The following is a 19,107-nucleotide window of genomic DNA, read 5'->3' as shown; positions in this document are numbered from 1 at the left end:
AGAAGGTAATTTACAAAGTGCGTGGAACTTAGGGTTTTAAATTTACCTGGAGACACAAATCAAATAAATAAATAAATTGGTATAGTGCTTGGACCATGCAAGACACATCCCTGTTGTAAGAACTTCCCTGATGTGTTTTACTGTTATTTTATTTGGTTAGACAATCTGACAATTTGTCAGTGCTGTTTAACATTATACAATGAAATGATACGATAAAAATGAACTAAACAATTTTGAATTTTGCCATATTCCAAAAGGTTGTTCAAAGTCCAAAGAGAATTACAAGCACATGCTATATATATGTGAGGAAAGTCACCATGGGAGACTGTGCAAAATCAAACAAACCTAAGGCTGGACAAAAATTCAATATCATTATATATTGCAATATAAAATGTTTCACTAACAATGATATGATTTTTATACACATTTTCAATATTTCAATATTTAATATTTACAGCATCTGTCACTGACTGACGGTCATTACAGGGGGCTGCCATCATATCATTGCACTCAATTTAAAGTTAGTTTTAAAATATTAATATTGACAAAGCCAAGAGGTTTTGGTTTGATAGTGATGCCATGTTGCTTTCAGTTCTTAGCAGTTTTTCTGTGGCTTTATTTTATTGTTCATATTGGAATTATGTCATACTGACCAAAATTAAGAATTATATTGTGATATAAAGTTTGGCCATATCATCCAGCTCTACTTGAACATGCAAAAAAGACACGTTTTGTTTACAAGCTTAATTCTTTGTAAGTTACTGTAAAGGTGATATAATAAATTAACCAGAATATTAATTCTGATTTGAGTTATGGTAGCTCATTTTATCAGAGAGATCAGCAGAGTATTAGTTAGATAAGTTATTGTATTAAATGTCCGCTGAATATTTATTGAATTTCACTGTGTAACTGACTAATTCTCCATTCTTGTTAGATGTTGCAGCTTTTAGAAATTTGGAAATGTAATGTGTTTTTAGGGCTATATTTTTTCATTTTTCCCATACACACAGAATTCACAACATATTAAATTTTTTTAGTAGTAGACAAAAACAGTACTGCGTTCCTGTGGCAATGCAGTATTTTTAGGTATATTCAATTTCATTTGAGAGTTTTGCTGCTTTTGCGTTTGTGTAGGTTTTAGACATAGCAGAGGCAGACATAAGTGTGTTGATTCTCATTCATTGAACCAACTCACATTTTTCTCAGTGCCAAACGTGTGGGTTTACTGATTGCGCCTCTGCCAGCATACATGGCAAGAGCAGCCTCTACACCTCCCTCTTGCTGAATACACTGATGCACTCAGAGCAAGAAAACTGCTCTGGGAGTTTTTTCAGGGTTTGAAAAAACAAGAACACTGAATCTAGTGTTCTTGGATATTTGTAGACTAATTTCTGTAGAGCTGCTGTGAGCCTATGAACAGAGTGTGCCCATGGATATGTACGGGTTCTGCTCATAAAAGATTGTATTGAAAGTTAAGAGTGGGTTAAAGCATTTGGCAGTAATAATCTTAATATCAGTTGCTTTTCTAGGCATACTATGCTCTCTTTCATTACACTTTCCTTATGTTAAAGAGAGCAAATCTTGGCCTGTTAAACTGGGTTTTGTACATTGTTTTCATATTTTGTTAGTGTTTTTAAAATGGCACCACTGGGATGTTTTAATGCTTTTTTCCTCATGTGTAAATGTCTTGAGTCATTGTAATGTAATCGTTTTGCTTTGCCGTCAAAATTTGGCAGAAACGTTTCCTTAAAGAGCACAAAATCAGAATTAACTACAAGAAATGTGCACAAAAATAAGGAAATGTTAAGAGTTATACTGAAACAAGTCATGGAAAGGAATGCTGGAATGAGGTTTTAGATAAAGCTTCTGTTTATGACATATAGGTCAGGATACACACATTTGGTTTAGCCATTAACTTATAGACTGTTGGCAGATCCTGCTAAAGTGATTCTCAATATACTGAACTTGTAGACTCCTGAATTTTTCTTTAGATTTTCTGATTGCAAGATTAGTCATACACATCTATGTTCCATTTATTTGGCTTTATTTTATGAATAATGTATTTGTCAATAAATGACAATCCATGGCCCAGGTTTCTAAACGCATTATAAGTTTACAACCATTTTAACAGTTACAGTAGGGAAAAAAAAAACTCTCATCTTTTAATATATGTTTGTGTTTAGAAGCATTTGGGAAACTATCCACTGAACAATTAACTCCAGGTCAAAACTAAGAATCAGTGAACTGCCTGTTTCACAATGCACAACACTTCTACACAAAATGCAATAGACACTTCAATATCTAATACACTATGTCAAGTTTTAGCAGTCTGTCAGAAAGACATTACAACTATCCTTTCTATGAGAAAACAACTAAAAACAGTAGTCATGCTGTTTGACCTCAAATTTATTTTGTAAATACATATGTAAAAATACATTTTTTTAAGGTTTTATATGTTTACGGCAACTTTAACTGTGTTTATTTTTGCAGAAATTACACCATTAAAATGATTTTTAATAAAACAAATAAATAAACATTTTTCCCCCCGAATCAAATGTTTTCTTTCCTAGACAATGTATCTGAACTTTACATTTTTGCAGTTATACAATACACCATCAAATATATTCCAGCAAGTGCTTGTCTGTCACCACTTAATGTTTTTTTTTTTGTTTCAAGTTTCTGAAACATACATGTTTCTTCTATGCCCAAGAAGATTTCTGCAGTGCATTGCTGACATTAAACTTAACCACATCTCACAAACAGTCAGTAAACTAGTACTTGATAGACTTGAGGCTGTTTAGCCATATCTGACAATACTGCAACTGTATACCTTGTGAGAAAGATACATTATTGCAGCTGAAATTAAGACAAGAATGTTGGCCCGTAAACTAAATTTTCTTCGGCACATTAGTAATGATAGGTTTAGGGCGAGTTTTAAATATAAGTTTTCTTTTTATAAGAGCAGAAACAGAGTATGTGGTAGGCTTTTCTTGGCTAGTTTCCATGGCTACCTCATCATCCTGAGGGAGACCCGAGTGTTTCATCAGGACAGCAAAGGGTTTCTCCAACTTGACCTGCTTCCCGTAAAGAATATGATGCCCCACAATTAGCACTGGCACACCCTAGGACAAAAGGCAAAACTGAGACTCAGGCATGTATGAACAATCAACACTGTTGGGTGGTTTTTTAAGGCAATTCTTAGCTGATACCAATATGAATTCAATATCGTTAAGAATTCCTATATAGAATGGTTTGTCTCCAAAAAATGATTTAATTTTTTTGCTATTATTATAAACATTACAAATAATATTTTAAAATATGCCACTAAACTTATTTAATTAAAATGGTGCCATATAAGATTCTGGAGAATGGCTGTAGAGGTCAGCAGCTGGAGCAAACTTGGCCATCTCTTCAGCCCCTCCATTTTGTGTTGTATTTCTCAGTATGAGACACATTGGTTAACAGAAAAAAGGAAATAAATAAATAAAACAAAAACTCACATATAAAAATGACCTTTCTAAACATTCATTCTACACTCGTTGCCTAATCTGTTCAGTTGCACATACCTTATTGGTGCAATATTTTGTTCTGCAATTACACAGTATAATCCATCTGCTCCATTGCTTACTTTGTAAGTACTTCTTCAGTGGTCAGCACGCTCAAAAGACAACCACAGAGCTGCATTGACATAGGGTTGTGGTGTGTTACTGTGTGTTGCACTGGCACGAGTGGATCACAGCAGTGCTGCTGGAGTTTTTAAACACTGTGACCATTCACTGTCCACTCTATTAGACACACAGTAATTGTTAATCCACCATCAAGCAAAAACACTGACAAACCACATCAGTGGAGCAAACAATACATACTGTTTGGTGACTCTGTGGGGATCCTAAATATTGAGGGAGAAAAATGGGTGAAATGGAACTTACAAAGAATGCAGAGCAACACATGGATTACATTCTGTAGTTGTAGAGCTACAAATGGCACCTATATGATCATATTGAGCTGACAAAATGGACAGATTAAATAATATTAAATGTTCAGTTAACTGTGTGCCAAATATTGCATGTTGTACCTCCTTTGTGAAATGTAGATCTCCCATAAGATTTCCAGCCAGTCCTGTGTTTTTCCTGGAAACCATTTCTCCCTGCAACTCCACCAGCAGCCACTCAGCAGGACCTTCTCCAGTCTTACTGCAGGAGACAAACAGTTTATCCGCTGTTTATAAACACAGCGAACAGTGACAATAATGTTCATATATAACTCTATATATAACTGTCCTACCTCGAGATGACTATTTGAACCATGGCGAGACTGGGTTTATATAACTGACAGTCTGACCAGCTGAGGAACCGCGCAGCGCTCTCTGGACGCTCCTCTACCCGTGTTTCTCAAAAAGACAAGGAAAATATCCTTTTTAAAAAGCTGGTTTCAAAAGGTACTGGTATAAATATACATGAACCACAGACAGCGACCTGCTCCTCTGGCTCGAGTTTCCCGCCGCTATGCGTCGGAATTTCAAAATAAAAGCCAGCATTGTGTGATTTTTGAGTGAAACGGTATCAGAAGATACAAGTGTCAGTAGAGTCAGGAGACTGTTCCACAAAGCAGTATTTACAATATTTGCGTTAGCTGGATAATTTAAACTGAATTATTTTCATGTTGGAAATATTTGATTTTAGGCTTAAGTTTCTGGCTAAACTGAGAAAACTTGTTTTGGGAACACCTCCAGGTCAAAGTCTTGGAAAATTGTTTGTCAATTTAAGATTTTAATGTTAAATTAGCTTGCCGCATAAACCTTGATTGGCACATTATTTTCACATCAAGTTTTGAATTTTTCGTTAAGCACACTGAAATACTGAGAATGATAAGAGTCATCTAAAACGTATTGTTGTCTTTGTTATACACACTTTGAATCCATATATTATTAAAAACATTGCTGTATTTTTTTTTTTTTTAAATTAACCACTTCTGACAATAACGGCCCCTTTTTTCTGATTTACATGGCTCTCAGAGCGCATGCGCACCACGACTCGTGCGGAAGATGAGCTGTCGGTTCGTGACGTCAGATGTGATGTGCGTTCCGGATCTATTCAGTGAATCTAATCAATCGACTCAGCTCACAAACAGCTCTTTTAAATCCCAAACGACTCTGTGTACTTGCAGTTTTATCACTATTTTGTTTCTTTACGGGTTCCCAAAATTTCATTTAAAAAGGAGATAATGATGTGTATATTGTTAAAGCAAATTAAGAAACTGGATTTAAGCCCCCCCAGTCATCAAGTCATCAACCTTATCAATTCATAAAAGCGTCAAATTCCATATTTAGAAGCTATTTTACTAAAATAATTTTTTAAAAATCACCTAATGCCTTAAAAGTTTCTTTGATATAACACTGCACCTTTACTTGCAGAATGAATATGCAATTAGTCCCTGCATTTCAAACCACGTACCCTTTTCGCTGTCAGCATGCACCTCAAAAATAACAACCCACAAGTTAAGGAAAATAGATCTTAATATTTATTAAATCAGAAAACCTGTCTATATCCACCTGTTTGAGAATGTTTTTGAAACATTGTGGTTTTAAAGTGGGAATACTCAGCCATGGGATTGCCTGCATATTATAGGCATAACATGCATTATGTCGACTAAGAACACCACATGAATATGTTAACAGAACACAAACTTATTACTTTATTCATTGTCTGAAACTGCTTATCCAACTGGTAGGTTGTGGTGGGTTCTGAGCCTACCCAGAATCACTAAGTGCCACACAGGAACACACCCTGACAGGGTGCAAGTTCATCACCAGGCACCACACATTCACACTTATGGACACATTTGCATGGCCAATCCACCTACCGATGTGTGTTTTTGGACTGTCGGAGAACACCAGAGTACCTGGAGGAAACCCATGCAGAAAAAGGAAGAACAACCAAACTCCTCAAAGACAATCACTGGAGTTGGTGCTCGAATTTCAAAACCCAGGACCTTGGAGCTATGTGACAGAGACACTACCAGTTTCACCACCATGCCACTCATCTACTAATTAATTCATTCATTAATTTCCTATAACCACTTCACCATGATCAAGGTTGTTCTGGGTCTGGTGCCTGCCCAGAATCATTGTACTTTTGGCAGGAACCCCATAGTAGACAGGACACCAGACAATAGAAAGGCATCACACATTCACCCAGTCATTGTGAACAATTTCACACAGCCAGTCCATCTAACATGAACTGGCTTTTGGACTGTGGGAAGAAACCGGAACACACAGAGAAAATTCAGAAAGATATGGGGAAAATACACCAAAGAATTCACAGTCAGTGATACAAGGTGAATATGACCTTGTGGCCCCACATTGAAGCCCAAAAGTCACCTATTTTTACAGTAGGAAACTGTTGCCACAAGTAAATTATTTCCTCATAATTTAGTCAAAAACATCCTGACAGTTTTTTTTGACCCCTAACTCCTCACAAGATTTAAACCCAGAAAACAAGAGACAGGTAAAGAGGTTAATGATTTGATATATTGTTTTTTATATTTTCATTTGTCCACAATCAATTCAGGGGCGGCACGGTGGCCCAGCAGGTAGTGTCGCAGTCACACAGGGCGCCCCCTCCAGGTTCAAGGTTCCTGCCTTGCGCCCAATGATTCCAGGTAGGCTCTGGACCCACCGTGACCCTGAACTGGATAAGCGGTTAAAGATAATGAATGAACAACCACTTCAAAGATTCGACACTAAGAGTCGATTCAGAGCGCCGATATTTTAGTGATCGACTCCTCAGCGGTGAGTGTGTGTTTGTAGTGGAGCTGACGGCGGTGGAGATGGCGGCTACAACTCCTCCCAAGGTACAGATCCCAGAGCTCTACTGCTCAGCTCTGTGTACCAGAGCTATTTACCGCTGTGTTACCGCTTGTCTGTAGCCTCTAATGTAAAGGTGGACCAGGCCTGAGGGATGGAGCCGCTGTTAACAAAAGAGAGTGAAGAGGAGCTGTTAGGCTACTGTTTTTAGCAGGCGGCTGTTAGCTGAGATAAGGCACTGCTGTTAGCTGTTGTGCTAACAGCGTCCTCTGCCAGCAGCGCCACGGAGGCACACAGCTCACACACAGACATACACTTTATCCTGCTCTTATCTAGGACAACTGCAGGACTAACCAGGACATAAGCACATAAATGTCGCTCACTAACACTATATGAATTCGTAAAGTGAACCAACAGACGCTCCGCAGATCTCGGGTTCAGGCAAAAGGTTAAAAAATGAAAGGTTATCTCAGCTGTTCTCCTGTCAGTTAAAGGGCCCATACCATACTCTTTCAGTTAAAGGCCCATACCTTACATATTGTATTTTATTTTCTTCTCTTTGATGACAAGTTACATGTACTTAACACTGTCATAATTTATTTGAGCATTACCTTTTCAGTATTACTTTATCCCATGCCTTCGAATAATATAAGCTGCCTATAAAACTGCTTTCCTCTGTTTATTTTTTTTACAACAAAGCAGCCACATTTCTAATAACTTCTGTCTAAATTAGTTGTTCTTCATGACAAAACTACGTAGTACTAAAACATTATCAATTTTCTTACATCAAAGCAACTGCAAATTAAAAACAGGGAACTTAGTTTCCATATTTGAACTTGAACTTGGGAGTGTGCAATATGTTTTGAAACTTTAAAATTGTATTAGGAAATTTTGCCAGAGTGCTCCTTTGTGTTAATGTAGAACACTATCCTAACAACCGAAAGCCACACATTCTGAATCCCAATCAATACCCTAGTGCATTAGTCAAGGCTACCTCCAGCATCCAAGTAGGAGAACCACAGAAAAATAATATAGCCACTCTGTCCCAGGGTGTGGTATTCCAAGCTGTATTATTTTTTTCAGGCTCAGAATGAATGTGCGCTGAAATCATTGCTTGTATAACTATTTTTATCATGTTCTTCGTTTTACAGTAAATTTGTACTACTTAGAAAATAAAATGAGATCGCATGGTACTCTTTTAACAAGGTTTTGGTACTACACCAGATTTTCAAGAAAGTGGAAGAAATATTTAGTTTTTCATAATATGCAAACAGAGTGAGCTAGTGTTTGCCAGGGTGTGGATTTATTAGTAGATTATACATAGATTAGTGATAAATATAGAATAGATTAATAATACATTTAAAGGAAATGTACATCTGAATGACAAACAGTTAAAACACTTACTCCTTCAAATGCCACGTCTCAGGTCCTTCTTGCTTGAGCAAGAAGTTTGTTTTCATAATGGTCTACACTAGCAAGTGCACTAAGTGTTATATGTTTGGGCTAATGATTTTACACGTTTCTCCTAAGATGTCTTGGCTGTGTACATGTAAAACATACAACGTACAGATAGTATAGCGACACAAGCACAGTGTACAATAGGAGCTCTTATTTTAGGAACATCAAGTCTGTGCACAGGTACATAAATTAAAAGCACCCATTGTAATTTGCCTGCTGTTTACAATATAAGTACCTCTCAGAGGCATGAAGTTTCGCATTCTTCAGACTACTGTTGAGTTACTAGTTTGTCCAGATTAGCGCTTAATGCTGGGAAATGGATGGACTGCATTAGAATATAGTGATACAGAGGAGTCACAGATACATTGTGTTTTGATGTGTTTTCTTTTTTGTAGGTGATATTTGAACATGAAGGGGTTTTTATCCACACAAGCACAGAAGAACTGGACGACCAGGATTCACTAATATCAGGGTTCCTGCGGATTCTTGATAAGGTGCTGATGGCCTTTCAGTGGGGAGGGAAGGGGGTGAAATTTATAATTAGTGGGAAACAGTCTAGTCTCAAGGTAATATGAATCTGCTCCTTACATTTAGCCAAAAAAAAAAAAAAAAAGAGTTGTAATACAATAAGACAACTTGCCATGTTTGCAATATACGAAACCAAGTGTAACCATTCCGTAAATACAATACAGTACACAGTACAGTACCATATCGGATGAGTAGAAGAAGAAATATAGATTACTTAACATATGTTGAGAAATTAATTTTTTATTATAAGCTTTATTTACATAGCATATGTCAAATATTTAAAATGCAGCTCAGTGTTTTACAGAAACAAATATAAAAGTACAGATTAAAATGTAAGAAACAATAATTACTAAAATATTCAGCACATTAATGAATCATGTATTTAAATAGCAGAATAAAGAAATGTATACATACATATATAAGGATATTTAAAAAGGAGATAATTATATTTTAAAGTAAATATTTTAACACTTTTTTAAACATAATGAAAGAGCATGAGGAATATGTTCTGTTTTGTATCTTATTTCTACATTCAAGCATTTAGAGATGAATGAAGGTGCTATTAATAGATTTAAAAACAAACAATAAAATTTTATAATTCTAAAGGAAAAACACAGCAAGTGAAGTGATAATAAAATTTCTGATGTACTTGTTATATATAATAGCGCACACATTGCTATATTTTATTTTGTAGAAACCCAATCAAGATTGCATGTTCTGAATTTAGCTTTTGTAGAATGAAGACAATTTCATATAATTAAAAAATTAAAATAGTCCAGGCATCAAACCACCAATTCATATTAGGAATCTTCCTCTTTTTTTCCTTATGTGTAATATCTCCATTTCTGAGCTATAACAGTAAATGTCTATTTTAGAATCTTGTATATTTGTATATTTTTAAAGTTATTATTTTTATTTCTATAGCATATCTTATTTTGAATAATGTGCACTTTGTCTATTTATTGCCCCTTACACATTTTGCTGTTGTGACAATACAAATTTCCCCCTGTGGGATAGTAAAAAGGCTGTTTTATCTTTTCTCTAGGATGGAGACACATTTGTGGAATATAAACCTTTGGATGATACAGTGGATTCCTCCAACATGCTGTGTGCCTGCAAGGTTTGTTTAGTTGCTGACTTTGCTGACAGTGCAGTAAAAACATAGCATTTTTGTCTAAATTATATAGGCTCACTATATTTTGTTTGTTTACAAGTTCCCTCTTAGCCACAGAGACATTATCCCTATTCTTGTTCCCATCTACATTCTTTATATTTTAAACAGCTATATTTCTGTAAATCAGGGACATAGATTTGCTATTTGTTCTTCTCTTGTATGAAGGACTCCAGCTCAGTGGTAGAGTGGACACAGCGGCCTCATCACCCTGTGGACCAGCAGCTGAGTTATGAGACAGAATGGGATATGGTAAACACTGTGTCCTTTAAGAGGAAAGCCCATACCAATGGCGAAGGTAAAGTATGGGTTACATAGATGGTTAAAGTCTTGATGTGTGTATACAACATTCAGGAAGATAAAATGTCTGAATTACTTGCAAGAAGAGCAACATGCATATGAATGTGAAATAGTAGTTGCAAAAGTGTTCCTCTTGTCCTTTTGTTAGGTGGCTCAAATCATTTGAATGAGAGGAACAAGTGGGCCTTCTCTTTTAATGTGAGCGATCTCAGGTCTGTCACAGTCAAACGTGAAGGCTGGTCATACCTGATTTTCTGCCTGAAAGATGACACAAAGTTGCCAGCTATGCACTTTCATCAAGGAGGCAGTCATGCATTCCTGGATGCCTTGAAGAAATCAGTGCAACTCATTGAGTAAGTACAGAGGCAAGGCCCCATTTTCTGCCTGAAAAGAAACAAATGGGCTCCATCAAAATATTGTTGCCAAATTCATATGAATTTCAAAGGGCTCATATCATGATATTTCCATCCTTTTGAAACAGAGAAAGTATTTAGTGTAGTATTGTAACAATCTTAAATTTTCTGAACATACTATTATCTTGCCTTACACACCATACTATGTATATTTTCACAGATATACACATACTTATAACCTTTTTAAGTTCAGTCATGTTCACCTCTTCATTTTACAGCCATTTAGCTGTACACACTGAGGTGTAAAGCAGTTTCTGAGCACAGACTGAGGGCAGAAAATATATATCAGTGTTAAATGTGCCGTTACAAAAACAGTCATTTTTACAAGATTAAAAGTTGTTGGACAATGATTACGTAACATATGCATAAATATGGCTTTAGTACTCACAGATTATATCATATTAAAAACTGGGATATGGGATGTGTAATTTATTTTAAAGAAGAACTTTATTTGTATTTAATTGCTTTCATATTCTAGAAAATTCACGACTTTTTCGTGCACTTTCCATTCCAAGATGGTTCCATTATATATCTTTTGTGTCATTAATTTTAATCATTATACATTAGTACTAGTGACTTGTTGTTGTTTGCCATGATAGTGTATATGAAAACTAGTCTTTTTTGTACAGAAGTTATGATGTCAGGTTTTTTTGGACTATTGTATTGCATATTCCCCTTCCGTACTCAGTTTTTAGTTTTTGTGCAACTATAGAATTTGTCCAGCAGAGTGCAGTCTAGCGTTACAGATATTTAAGGTGTTTCAAATAAGATACTGTTATGAGCAGCCACACTTTAGATAAATACAATTCCATATCTCTCAATCCTTTATCCTTGTGTTTATTGTTTAGTTTCATTTTCGTTTAATATGCAGACTTAGGATTGTGGGGGGTTTCACCAAAAGCACCAAAAAGTCCAGAGTTTGTTTTTAGTTTTGGTTTTTAAATCACAAGTATTTGTTCTTCATTTCCTTCAAAGACTTACTATTTCTCTAAAACAGTAAAGAATGAAATGCAAAACAATTTCTATGGTAATATTATGATTTAAGCTGGGGATTTTAGTTCCTCTCAGAGAGCTTCCTAAATGGCATGTGTCTCATAGAAAGAGACAGAAAGAGCAGGGTCAGGCTTGTGTCAGATAGGACAGCAGCTGTCTATCTGGAGTTAAGTCTTCACGAGAGATGTGGACAAGCTCTTCTTCCTCGCTGTGTTAAATATCACAGCAGATTTAATCCAGCCATGAGCATGTTCAAGGCAGAGCCACAGAGGAACAGATAGCTGTTATTAAAGTTCTTATCTTGGTTCTCATAATGAAATGTGGGATGAGCTTTGTTGCTTTTGCTTTTCATGCCGGTCAGCCAGGAGTGGAATATGACCCATAATGGTACATTCTCATCTGTTCAATCCAGATTTTTAGTAATGTTTGTTATTATTGTTGTTTTTCATTGAAATTAATTGAAACAAATATGTAATGAAAGGGCATCTTTCTTTGTCTTTTGAAGGAGTCGTGATGATGAAAATGTTCTTCTTGTTGAAGCCTATAGCAAAGCCTTTTCACAATCCTTTGAGAATCTTCTAGATGACACAACTTATGGCCTTGTTCAGGTGTGTACAAAATCTCTGGGGAAAAAATGAAATAATTTGCATTACTCTCTGCACAGTAGAGCATGTGATTGATTTCAACATTAGTGCGTACAGGGCTGGAATTTCCCATTTAAAACCAGCTTATCTCTACAGAAATTCAAAAAGGATCCTTATACAACAACTTTGGGAGGTTTCTCCAGAGTCACAAACTACTTCTTTGATGCATTTCGGCCTTCCGAGTCTGAGTGCCAGCACCGCCCTGCCGAGGAAATGGCAGATATTTTAGGAGAGCTGATTCCTGGGCTGGAGATCAACCAGCAGGAGGAGCCTGGCTTTGAAGTCATCACCAGAGTGAGGAGACATACTTGTGCTTAGCTCTTGTTGTGCAGCTGATCATAAGTCATTTAGAAATGCTTCTGTATATACATTAAATATCATACAGAGAGGGGGGAAATAATTTCTCCCTGCACAGTGCTGAAGCCACTGAGATTTGTTTTATTGGTATGACACGATATGCGTTTGTGTGTTCAATTGTTGCAGATTGACTTGGGTACAAGGCCAGAGATACAAAGGAGAGATCCAGTGATGATGGAGGACTGGGTAAAGCACCAAGACTCAGAGGGAAGATTGTTCAATGTGCCTCATTTAAAGCACCTCATTTTCAAAGGGGTTAGTCTATTTGTAAATACATTTATTTGTATTCACAGTAATATCACGGGATGCAAACAAGCTCACTGTAAAATTTGTTACTCGTAATAATGGAGGATAATGTAATACTTGTCATTTTCTTCTATATACTTCAAACTATTGAGTATCAAAATTATTGAACGTACTCCTTATGTAGGTGATTAAAAAGCATCTCAAAATAGAAAGGAAATGCCTAGCTGGGTAACCCTGATTTTGATGAAAAAAGAAATTAAAATATTTTAATTAATTAATACATTTAGTGTCTGGTTTGAATTTGCTTCCTCACAGTAATTAATCTGTAATTCACGGGTTGTCATTATTTTCTTGTGACAGTGCTTAGAATCCTTTTATTAAATCCTTTATTATCTATTCACCTTGAAAAAACTTGTTATAGATGAATCAACACAAGTTTTATTGTAAGTAGTGTAATTGTAATTATTATAGCAAATGTAAACACACCAAAGACACATTTAAAACGGATGCAAATGCAGTTTGAATTGCTGAGACCCATTTGAGACACACATAATTGCAGTTTAAACACTGCTGTCTCTTCAAGGTGCATTTGACATCCAGAACTCAGTTTAACAAAACCTTGCCGTACATCACTGAGCATGGTGATCTATGTCTGCAAAGAAGAGAATCATGGAGGATGCACATGGTTGGGGACTGGATTAATTTAAAAGTGTAATAGCAGTATGGAAAGACACTACTGAGAGATTCAAGGCATCTTTAGTACAGCACAGGAAGAGGCTGAACAGATAACCAATTGGTTGCCACGTACGAGTGGATTTGCGTATTCCATCTAACACAGCAATCTGACTACAAAGTGTAAATGCATGTAACTATTTAGTCACATGAAGTGACCAAGTGTATACAGATCTTAAGCAGCCAAATTGATTGATTAGCTCTAAGTAGCTCCCTTCGAAAGTCAGACACATCTTTAGTGTAAATAAACAAATGTTATCCACTGATGCCTGTTTTAGATCTGTTTTAGTTGTTTCCAAAAATCCACAACATCTCAACAGCTGTACTTTCTTAATTACTATCACCTCAATTCATTGTATTCAGTTGCATTTAGCTCATAGAATTGTGACGTATAGAGAGGTGAGTCTCTCACCTGTTTTATATATGTGACTCATATTTGTTTTTTGTTTGTTTGTTTGCTTAAGGGTCTGGGCTATTCTCTTAGAAAAGAATCTTGGAAGTTTTTGTTGGGCTATTATCCCTGGGACAGCACACACGAAGAAAGGAAAGACCTACAGAAAAGGAAAACGTTAGTAAAATCAGTCTGTGCAAAATTACATTCCACCTTTTATTATTAAGTGTATTTTTGTTTATTTTATTTATGTTATTTTAAATAACGTTGATTGTGTTTGTTTCTTTATTTCTGGGCTGAAGGGATGAGTACTTCAGAATGAAACTGCAGTGGAAGTCAGTCAGTGAAGAGCAGGAGAAGAGAAACTCAAGGTTACGGGATTATAAGAGCCTCATCGGTATGTGTCAGTTGTGAGAAGTTGTGTTTAAAATCTCACAATTTACTTGTTTAATTGCTTTAAAATGACTTTTTTTTATCTTAACACCAGAAAAAGATGTTAACAGAACTGACCGCACCAATAAGTTCTATGAGGGTCTAGACAATCCTGGCCTGATTTTACTTCATGACATCTTAATGACATACTGCATGTATGACTTCGATTTAGGTAAGTAACAGTAGACCCAATGGAATTAAAGGAATTTTTGATTTGATATAGTGTATCTTCAGTTTTTTACAAGTTTTCCTTGAAAAGTTTAATGTATTTGTCATTGTGACTTTAAAAGCCTGCTCAGCACCATTTAAATTAATCTGAAAGCACTTTTTAATGTGGGATGAAAATGGAACATAGAGTTTTTCTTGTGCATGCACTTAACCCACTTTACTTTGCTGTGTTTTAGGCTATGTGCAGGGCATGAGTGATCTGCTTTCTCCTATTCTATATGTGATGGAGAACGAGGTGGATGCTTTCTGGTGCTTTGTGTCCTTCATGGATCAGATGGTACTTACATTGTTGCACATTAAACTTCCTGTACCACACATTCTTGCATGTATCGGTCGTTATTGTAATTTCATTCTAGAACCATGGGGATTTTTGCACAACAGTTGTATGCAAATATTGGTGCACTGATGGTCAATACACTAAACAGAATATGTTAACACCACTTTTGATTAAAAACAAAAAAACATACCTATTGTAATTCACAATTGTTATTTATGCTGAAATATTCATAAATTATCTTTCATCACAGATTTTATCATTATCAAGTCTGGAGATTTTGACAATTTAAAAAAAATTCTGTTTTGTTTCTTGAAACAGAATGTGCTTTCATGTAGAAAGCAGCCTTCTTTCTACCTTGGTTTCTTCAGCAACAATGGAATATTAGTTTACAGGATGTGTTCATATTAACATTGATTAGGATGGATAACAGTATGTAAATTTATTATGAATTAGCATTACCACAGGGAGAGGCTTGAGAACATGTGAGGTGTTATTTTGTGAGCAAGGTTTTATCTTTGGCCTATATGCTCATGGCAGTCAGCCCATTTCACTTAGTACTGTGACTCATCAAACCATACCAGATGGTCCTCTAGAGTCCAGTTAGCAACCTCACAAACCCAGATTAGGTGCTGTGTCCAGTGCTGTGGTGTTAACAGAGGTACTCTGTTGGATCTGCCGATATCCCATGGAAGCTAAAGAACTCTGCACTGACCTATGGTATATGCATGTGGGGCCTCCTGCATTGAATGTGGATATTTCTGCCAGAATTTTCTGTTCACATGGACAATTCTAGCCAGATGCTGCTGGTCACAACCATTAAGCACCCATGGGAGGCCACTGTCCACTGTAGGTGGTAGTGCCATAACCTATCCTCAGTACACTCGTAACGCTGTGGAGCTAAGAATGTTAAATGCCCACACAACTTCCGAAATGGAATATCCCAGCCATCAGGCACCCACTATAATGCTACATTCACAATCTGATAATTCATGTCACCTTTCTATGAGCATGCTAATCAGTGTTCAGCCCCACTCACAGGATAATACCTCACAACTTGTACAGATGTGGACTTTCCCAAGCCATCCCCTGAGGTTACCCCACTTAAAAAAATTCTATTTACATAGTGTTATCCCATAACTTTTAGCATGTCAATGCAATTGAATCCATTCTCCTTTCGATCCATACATTTGTCATTTTGTGCCATGTCTGCAATAGCCCTAAATCATAATATATTTGTTTTTAACAGTTAGCATTGTGTCCTTTAAAAAAAAATTATAATCATTTGGTACTTTTAGGTAAAGGGCCAATCTTTTTTTTTTTTTTTTTTTTTTTTTTTTTTTTATAATTTACTGCAATTGATTTTAAAGTATTTCAAATGTAAGTGTTGATTTGCATACTACAGACTAATGGAAGACACCAGTTTTACCTTCCTGTGTTAAACAACATTGAACAGCAGACCAGGGCATCACTTTTGCTTGGTTTAGTCTTGTTTGGTCCTCCAAGTCTCATCTCGACTTCAACACCTCCTTAAGTTCTTAACAAAGTTACAGTGAAAATGTCGAGTGCAGTGTTTGTATACCTGTTAAAAATTTCACTTGCCTTTTTAGGCTTTATATTTAGTATTTGATCTTGACCTGATCCTGACCTGAGCCTATGGCTGGTAAAATGCAAGCATAAGAGCTTCAAATAATAACACTCTGGGTTTGTTTACGTCAGAGTTTAATTAAGGCTTAATGAGCCTAGTAAGCTCTGAAATCTAGTGGATCAACAGAAAGGATGCCCAGACGTTTGCACACACCAATTTATGTTTTTGCCAACATAATAAATTCAGCAGAAATGGTAAACATGCATTAACGTTGAGTTATATTTAAATTCCTTGCAGATATTGGGCCTTTTTATGTCAAGAATTATTAGAGCATTTCTATTTGTCCATATATAACCAAGTGTTTGCATACAAGTGTGTGTATGATTTTAATAATACCTGTTATGTAAATTGTGTTCTGTGTGTGTGTGTGGCACTCATGCAGTGTTTTGAAGTAACAGCTGTTTTTGTTCTGTAGCATGAGAACTTTGAGGAACAGATGCAGGGAATGAAGACCCAGCTGGTCCAGCTGAGCACCCTGCTGCGGCTTCTGGACCTGGCTTTCTGGAACTATCTAGGTAAAGGGCTCCAGAGAGGCCTGTCACAGAGGCCATGCATAATGTGATATGACTCACCACATGCATTATTGATAAGCCCCTCCTACAGTGCTCTGCTGAAGAACATGTTCAGTGGCTTAGTAAGTGTGCACGGTCAGGTTGCTTAAGGTGTTAACTTCATGTTATGGTCTTTACAGAGGCTCAGGATTCAGGGTACCTGTATTTCTGTTTTCGGTGGTTGCTGATTCGCTTTAAGAGGGAACTTGACTTTAAGGATGTGCTTCGCCTCTGGGAGGTCTGCTGCATCCATCCATCATGTCCTATATATCTAATAACAGTATCACTGACATTCAGATAAAATATATTTGATATTCTGCAACATAAATGTGTGTGTGTATATGTATATATATATATATATATATATATATATATATATATCTCACACACACACACACTAAAATAACTTTATATTCTTAGGTGATGTGGACAGGGTTGCCTTGCCAAAATTTTCATCTTTTGGTGTGCTGTGCTATTTTGGATTCAGAAAAACAGAAAATAATGGACAGACATTACGGGTTCAATGAAATCCTAAAGGTATGTTTAATAACTGAAACAATAACTGAAACGATTAATTCAGTATTAATATGTCAGTTATTTTAGTTATTTTCATTGTTTATTCTGTTGATGATAGGTTTTTGCAAATTGTGATACTGTGGCAGTAACAGTCTGATTCTTTACCTTTTTTAGCATATAAATGAGCTTTCCATGAAACTGGACATTGAAGAAATCCTTACCAAATCAGAGGCTATATATATGCAAATAAGAAATTGTAAGGTATGTCTTAGGCAAAGACATTTTAATTTGTAATGTTAATATAGCACAAACATCAGACAGAAAAATGAAGTATATTATGTGCTGGCCTACACTATCTGTTATACTATAGTGATGTGCTGTTGCTAAATTTTTCTCTTGGTTTTATGTGTAGGACTTGCCCAATTCTGTCAGTGAAATCTTGGGCCTAAATGCAGTTACAGACAACTCTACATTAGAAACCAGTGAGTACGGAGTACTTGAATCACCACAGTCATCACCAAGACCTGCACACAGACAAGACCAGGCCTTTTCCAATGGTCATGGACTCTTACAAGAAACAACACGCAACAGATGTAAAGTAGCCTTCATATCATAGTGTATAATACAGGATTTCTTTTTCTTAGCTCCTGGATACCAGGAAGATGAACAGTATTGGGTTTCATGTAGATATTTGCTACCAAATGTCACATTTATAAAGCATCACAGATGCTTTACATGAGAAAAGGATATGTATGAATGTAAAACTAGGATTGGAAGTGATCCTGAAACTATTATTTTTGTAATTTTCTTGTACCATATTGTCTTTCATTGAAATAATCATTCCTTCTCACTGTATAGTTTTCCAAATATTAAGATGGAGTTTCCATTGTTGATTTTAAGTGCTAATTTACTTCCCCCTAATCTTTTTTTTTTCTGATCCATGCACAAATTGATCTAATTAAAACATGTTCTCTTCATGTGGTGTGGGTGTGTGTGTGTGCGCGCGTACATTTGTGATCTTATGTTGAACAACGAAACATTCATGTTGGGGACCCTTGATTTAATCTTTAACCCCTCCATGCAATTTACAGCTTATGTCACTGACATGATAAACTCTTTATTAAAAAATTTCAAGAGAGCCATACATAGTGATACAAATCTATGAGATGATATATTACGTCCCACCATCCATTTAGCCCCCCTGTCATTGTTTATAAGTGCTTCCCATATTTAATTAACTGGCAAAAAATATGGATAGTATCTATAAATAAATGTATCTGTATACTTAAATATATGTAAATAGATACATTTAATTTTCTACGTCTGTTCAAATATTTTGAAACGCTAATAACATAAATACAAATGTATATGCTTTTTTTTTTTTTTTTTTTTTACACATACACTGATCAGTCACAATATT

General features: G+C 36.0%; 2 protein-coding genes across 2 annotated transcripts; one reads left to right on the top strand and one right to left on the bottom strand.

Moving 5' to 3' along the window:
• Positions 1-1,884: 1,884 nt before the first annotated feature.
• On the bottom strand, positions 1,885-4,498 carry chtf8 (CTF8, chromosome transmission fidelity factor 8 homolog (S. cerevisiae)). Its single transcript, XM_066685575.1, has 3 exons — positions 4,285-4,498; positions 4,076-4,193; positions 1,885-3,122 (listed from the first exon to the last, which is right to left on the bottom strand). The coding sequence occupies exons 1-3, from the start codon at positions 4,305-4,307 to the stop codon at positions 2,889-2,891; spliced, it is 375 nt and encodes a 124-aa protein (XP_066541672.1). The 5' UTR covers positions 4,308-4,498; the 3' UTR covers positions 1,885-2,888.
• A 2,209-nt stretch (positions 4,499-6,707) lies between these two features.
• tbc1d15 (TBC1 domain family, member 15) lies at positions 6,708-18,803 on the top strand. Its single transcript, XM_066684790.1, has 17 exons — positions 6,708-6,852; positions 8,659-8,757; positions 9,837-9,911; positions 10,131-10,260; positions 10,411-10,615; positions 12,174-12,276; positions 12,409-12,606; positions 12,796-12,924; positions 14,112-14,215; positions 14,341-14,435; positions 14,526-14,642; positions 14,875-14,975; positions 17,036-17,135; positions 17,312-17,409; positions 17,592-17,708; positions 17,862-17,948; positions 18,100-18,803. The coding sequence occupies exons 1-17, from the start codon at positions 6,715-6,717 to the stop codon at positions 18,301-18,303; spliced, it is 2,100 nt and encodes a 699-aa protein (XP_066540887.1). The 5' UTR covers positions 6,708-6,714; the 3' UTR covers positions 18,304-18,803.
• The last annotated feature ends 304 nt before the right edge of the window (positions 18,804-19,107 follow it).

This window comes from Hoplias malabaricus, chromosome 11, assembly GCF_029633855.1.
Source record: "Hoplias malabaricus isolate fHopMal1 chromosome 11, fHopMal1.hap1, whole genome shotgun sequence".
In the NCBI taxonomy this organism is placed as follows: domain Eukaryota; kingdom Metazoa; phylum Chordata; class Actinopteri; order Characiformes; family Erythrinidae; genus Hoplias; species Hoplias malabaricus.
This window is presented reverse-complemented; position numbering and strand designations above follow the sequence as displayed.

Excerpts from the sequence above, each read along its gene's own strand:
- tbc1d15 (XM_066684790.1), top strand. The coding sequence starts at position 6,715 with ATGAACAACCACTTCAAAGATTCGACACTAAGAGTCGATTCAGAGCGC. Across the intron at positions 12,277-12,408 it reads CAACTTATGGCCTTGTTCAG|AAATTCAAAAAGGATCCTTA; the intron begins GTGTGTACAAAA and ends TTATCTCTACAG. Across the intron at positions 14,976-17,035 it reads TGTCCTTCATGGATCAGATG|CATGAGAACTTTGAGGAACA; the intron begins GTACTTACATTG and ends TTTGTTCTGTAG.
- chtf8 (XM_066685575.1), bottom strand. The coding sequence starts at position 4,307 with ATGGTTCAAATAGTCATCTCGAG. Across the intron at positions 4,194-4,284 it reads GTTCAAATAGTCATCTCGAG|TAAGACTGGAGAAGGTCCTG; the intron begins GTAGGACAGTTA and ends TGTCTCCTGCAG. Across the intron at positions 3,123-4,075 it reads ATCTACATTTCACAAAGGAG|GGTGTGCCAGTGCTAATTGT; the intron begins GTACAACATGCA and ends CTTTTGTCCTAG.